We start from the raw sequence: 4,089 nt of genomic DNA on the forward strand, positions 1-4,089 counted from the left end.
GCACATGTCCTATTAATAGCTTTCACGAAATAAAAATAGCACCGCTTCCTTGGCCCGTAGCCCAGTGGATTTCTACCATCCCTCCTCATCAGATCTGGTGCTCGTTTAACCCTTCTTCCCACCTGCAGTCTTGCCAGTCACAAATTTTATATATTGTAAAATATTTGTTTTTCATTTGGCAAATGCTAAGTATTAAAGAGTTTGAAGGAATTGTCTGCGTAAAAAGAAAACAAAGCTCTAAAAAACCCCAAAACAGAGCTATGTTCCCTGAGGAATATAGGTATAAGCTGTAGCTGGACTTAATAAAATCTAGGGTGAATTTTGGGGTGACCCATTAGAGACATTGCAAATTCACCCTGTTTTCAGCTGGGAAGAACAGTGGCTCTCTGGGAAAAAACCCACGAGCTTATTTAAAAGTGCAAACAAACCTCTCCAAAAGCAGTGTTTATTTCCAAGGGAGCCAGCCAAATACCAACACCAACGTGTGCAGAACACCAGAACACCAGTGCCGCAGTCGGCCGTGAAGTACCGGTCGATTCTGCCATTCACGACAATACTCTTCCTCTCACATGGGTCGATTTTTCATTAAAACTTGTTCCCTCACCCCAAATACAAAAGAGCTGGAATGAAGTAACATGGCTATTGTTTAAAAATTTAAAAAGATGTTTGAATTTCGAGAACCGCCAGACCTACACCACCTTCCTCTGCCCAGCTCTGTCAGCCGCGGTGGTGTGTTTTGCTAGCACTCATCTACAGTTATTCCGGTTAAATCCCAGGCTTTTTTATGCGGCTCTCTTCCCCTGGGATGTATTTTCACCCTTTTCTGTTTGTGCTGGTAGTTAAACCTGCCTGTAAACCCGAAACTTATCCACGAAGAGCCAGGAAAGAGGGATAACCAGCCATCCCAGCTATCAGACCAGAGCCGCTCAGGCACTTGTGTCTCTCCTGAGTTGAGCTTCGAGAAAGCTACACCACCAGAGCTCCCCTCCTTTCCCATGGCAGAGCGCAGTGACGCGCATCAGCGCAGCTCAGCTCAGCGTAGTCAACCACGCTAGGGAAAACGCAGCTTTTCAGGACCATCTGCAAGGCGGGGAAAGTGTTTGCCAGAAATCACAGCCAGGCCCTGGGAATCTGGCTCCTTCCTGCTGCACATAGCTCCTGCTGGGATCCATGTGCCCAGGGGCTGCTGACGAGTAACGGGCTCCCTAGAGCTTGTCCAGAGCTTTTGTCTGTGCGATCAGCGGAGGACGATTCTGATTTCTGCGTTAAGATAAGCGTTATGCTGACAGGCAGCAGCTCGGAAGCTGGGCACGCAGGCTGCAGGACCTGCCTGCCTTGCTCCACGTGCTATCAGACTGAAGCACCTACCGGTACCCGGATCTGCACCTTCACCAGCCGGACTCAGCAGCACCCTGTGCAGGGAAGGATCTGAAGCCAGTGCCATGGCTTTCTAAAGCAAAGTCTCCCTCCTTACCTTACTGCAAACTCCCAGGTCCAGCTCCTGAGGACCTTGGCGTTCCCTTGTGAGGCTCCAGGGCTGTGAAGGGTGCCCAAGCCTGGCACCCTTCAGCCCTGCTGAAAGAACAGCACACCACTTACTGCTGCTTCTTGGGGTCAGGGCGCCACCTCCTGTCAGCACCGGGGCTCCTGCTGAGCCCTCAGTCCCTGAGTCACCCCAGACCCTGTCATCACCACCCAGTCACCCACACACAGCTAAGTCCCTGCGGAAACAGGGCCAGTATTTGCAGGAAGAGAGAAATCCCCTGGAAGTGGACTCTGCCTCTCGGCAGAACCCTTCCTGGGGGCACCCAGTGTCACACCCACGTTCTGGCTTCCTGCAGTGGCTCTGTCCCATCCCGGTGCCAATCTGGGTGAGTGGGTTTGTCTCTAGCCTCCACATGGACCATCAGATAGATTGTCCCATCTTACGCTGTCTTGATTTCCTTACCAAAGCTGCACTGGTGTGCTGGGGTAAATCACCCATTAGAGACGATCACAGAGCATTTCGAGATATCATAAAATCAGAGAAACACCCGTCGTGCATGGCAGCATTCTGGGAAGGTGAAAATTAGGAGGGGGAGAGTGGTGTCTCTAGGTAGGACTAGATGTCTCCAACCCTTCCTGTGAGCAGTGGCACTATACATTTCTATAAGCACTTAACACTGTCCTGTCAACACAGAGATGCAATTTGCTAATTCCGGGTTCCCAGGAGTACAAAGAAAATTCTCTTCCAAGTCTGCGTCCCTGAGTTTAAACCCCACCACCACCATCTGCAGACACTGTAACCACCTTAAGCTGTGCGGTAATGACAGATAGGTCGAGTTTATAAAGCTGCCTCCCGTAGAAATTTCGTAAGCCACTGAATGATGCTGCAAACTTCAATTTTGTGGACAGAGAAAAGTTCCTTTCAGAAAATGAGACAAAGACAGCGAAAGGCAGTTAAAGAAAACATTTGTTTGCTAGCTAAGCCCAAACAGCTCCTCTGAACACCAAGCTTTTCTCTCAATAATTATTGCACTGCAAGCAGCTCTGTGAAGTGCCATATCCCTCACCCTGTCCCCATTATTCTCACAGCCTAAAAAGCCATGTGTCTTCCTTCTCCATCCCCCACGCTATCGGCTACCCACTTAATGAAAGCAGCAAATTACTGCTTATAAACTCAGCCTCTGCTGCTGGGCAATGTGCAAAGACTCGGGACTGCAGCGAGCACACAGATCAGCATCAGCGTTCAGGGGCCGCCTGCCACAAAAGCAAACGGGTGTTGATGCTTCCAGGAGAGCACAGGCTGGCTGACACCACGACGGGCTGCACACACCGGACATCACAGAACCATCATTTCACCGAGACAACAACTCTGTCCCAGCCAGACGGAGCAGGGCGGAGGGTGAACATGTTATTATTGTCTTTTAGCCTGAGAATTAAAAAAATAAAAAAGAATTGGCAGGTACTTAATTTAACAAGTCTCCCGTAGCGCCTGCGAGGTAGTTAAATGCTAATAACCACAAAGGCCTGACAGGGAAAACAGAGGCACTTCAAGGTGAGGTAATTTGTCCAAAGTCACAGTCAGAATCCCTAGCAGAGCCAGAAATGCTGCACTGGGATTTTGGCTCCTGCTTAGCTCTGAACACTGAGCCGAGCTCCTTTCCCAGCTCAAATGTCAGAGGCGCTGCAGGCCATGGATTTCCCAGAAGGTTAGAGGAGTCTGTTAGAGATGAAGCTGCTGCTGGCAACAGAAAAACACGGACGCTGTGTAGGAAAATCCAGGCTGTAAGGGCCACGCAGACAAGGGAGGGACGCTGTGAAGGCATCACCCAAGCAGAGCTTCATAATCCACGTACCACACCAGCTGGCCAGAGCTGGGGCTGACACCCGAGATGGGCCATTTCCTTGGCTGGTGGCCCACTCTGCTGAGCAGGGTGGTGATGTCGTGCTTACCCTTCCCCAAAACCAGGACAAACACCTGCCTGGCCTTGTTGATGAGGGGGAGGCTAAGGCTCATCCTTTGGTGAGGTTTGACGGGGCTTTCAGTCAGCACCACAATCTGAGCCCCTTCCAAGCCATTTTCAGACTGGGGAAAGAGCGAGGCAGTGTGGCCATCAGCGCCCACCCCCAGCAGCACCAGGTCAAAGCTGGCGTTGGCCACCAGGGCCATGATCTCCTTGGCATACAGCTCTGTGCCTCTGTCCTCTTCCACACAGAGCCGCTGGTTCAGGTGCACAGGCATGGGGTGGATGTTGAAGTAGGGCACCCTGACGCTCTGGAGGAGGTGGTTGTGCAAGCTCAGAAAGTTGGACTCCATGTCAGTGAGAGGGACGCAGCGTTCGTCTACCAGCCAGATGTGGGTGTGCTTCCACGGGAAGGCATAATGGTGTCTTGCCAGCCGCTGGAATAGGACCACGGGGCTTGAGCCGCCTGAGAGGGCCAGGTGGAACTGCCCAGAGTGTGCCACAGTCCTGCTTGCTGTCTTCTCAATGTCAGAAGCCAGCTGGGAAATCAGGTCCTCAGGCCACGCTGAGACCAGGGGACTTTGCCGAAATTTGGACTGGACTGTCCTGTAATCACTTGGCATCTGCCTGTTGGGGTTCAGCA

The 4,089-nt window shown here is 51.5% G+C and overlaps 1 protein-coding gene across 1 annotated transcript in view; it reads right to left on the reverse strand.

Moving 5' to 3' along the window:
- Positions 1 to 3,307: 3,307 nt before the first annotated feature.
- H6PD (hexose-6-phosphate dehydrogenase (glucose 1-dehydrogenase)) overlaps positions 3,308 to 4,089 on the reverse strand; it is a 6,852-nt gene continuing 6,070 nt past the window's right edge. The window contains exon 5 of the mRNA XM_010139191.1: positions 3,308 to 4,073. Coding sequence (XP_010137493.1) covers positions 3,308 to 4,073 — 766 coding nt within the window. The remainder of the gene's footprint in view (positions 4,074 to 4,089) is intronic.

The sequence above is a fragment of the Buceros rhinoceros genome, unplaced genomic scaffold (genome assembly GCF_000710305.1).
Source record: "Buceros rhinoceros silvestris isolate BGI_N320 unplaced genomic scaffold, ASM71030v1 scaffold887, whole genome shotgun sequence".
Lineage (NCBI taxonomy): Eukaryota > Metazoa > Chordata > Aves > Bucerotiformes > Bucerotidae > Buceros > Buceros rhinoceros.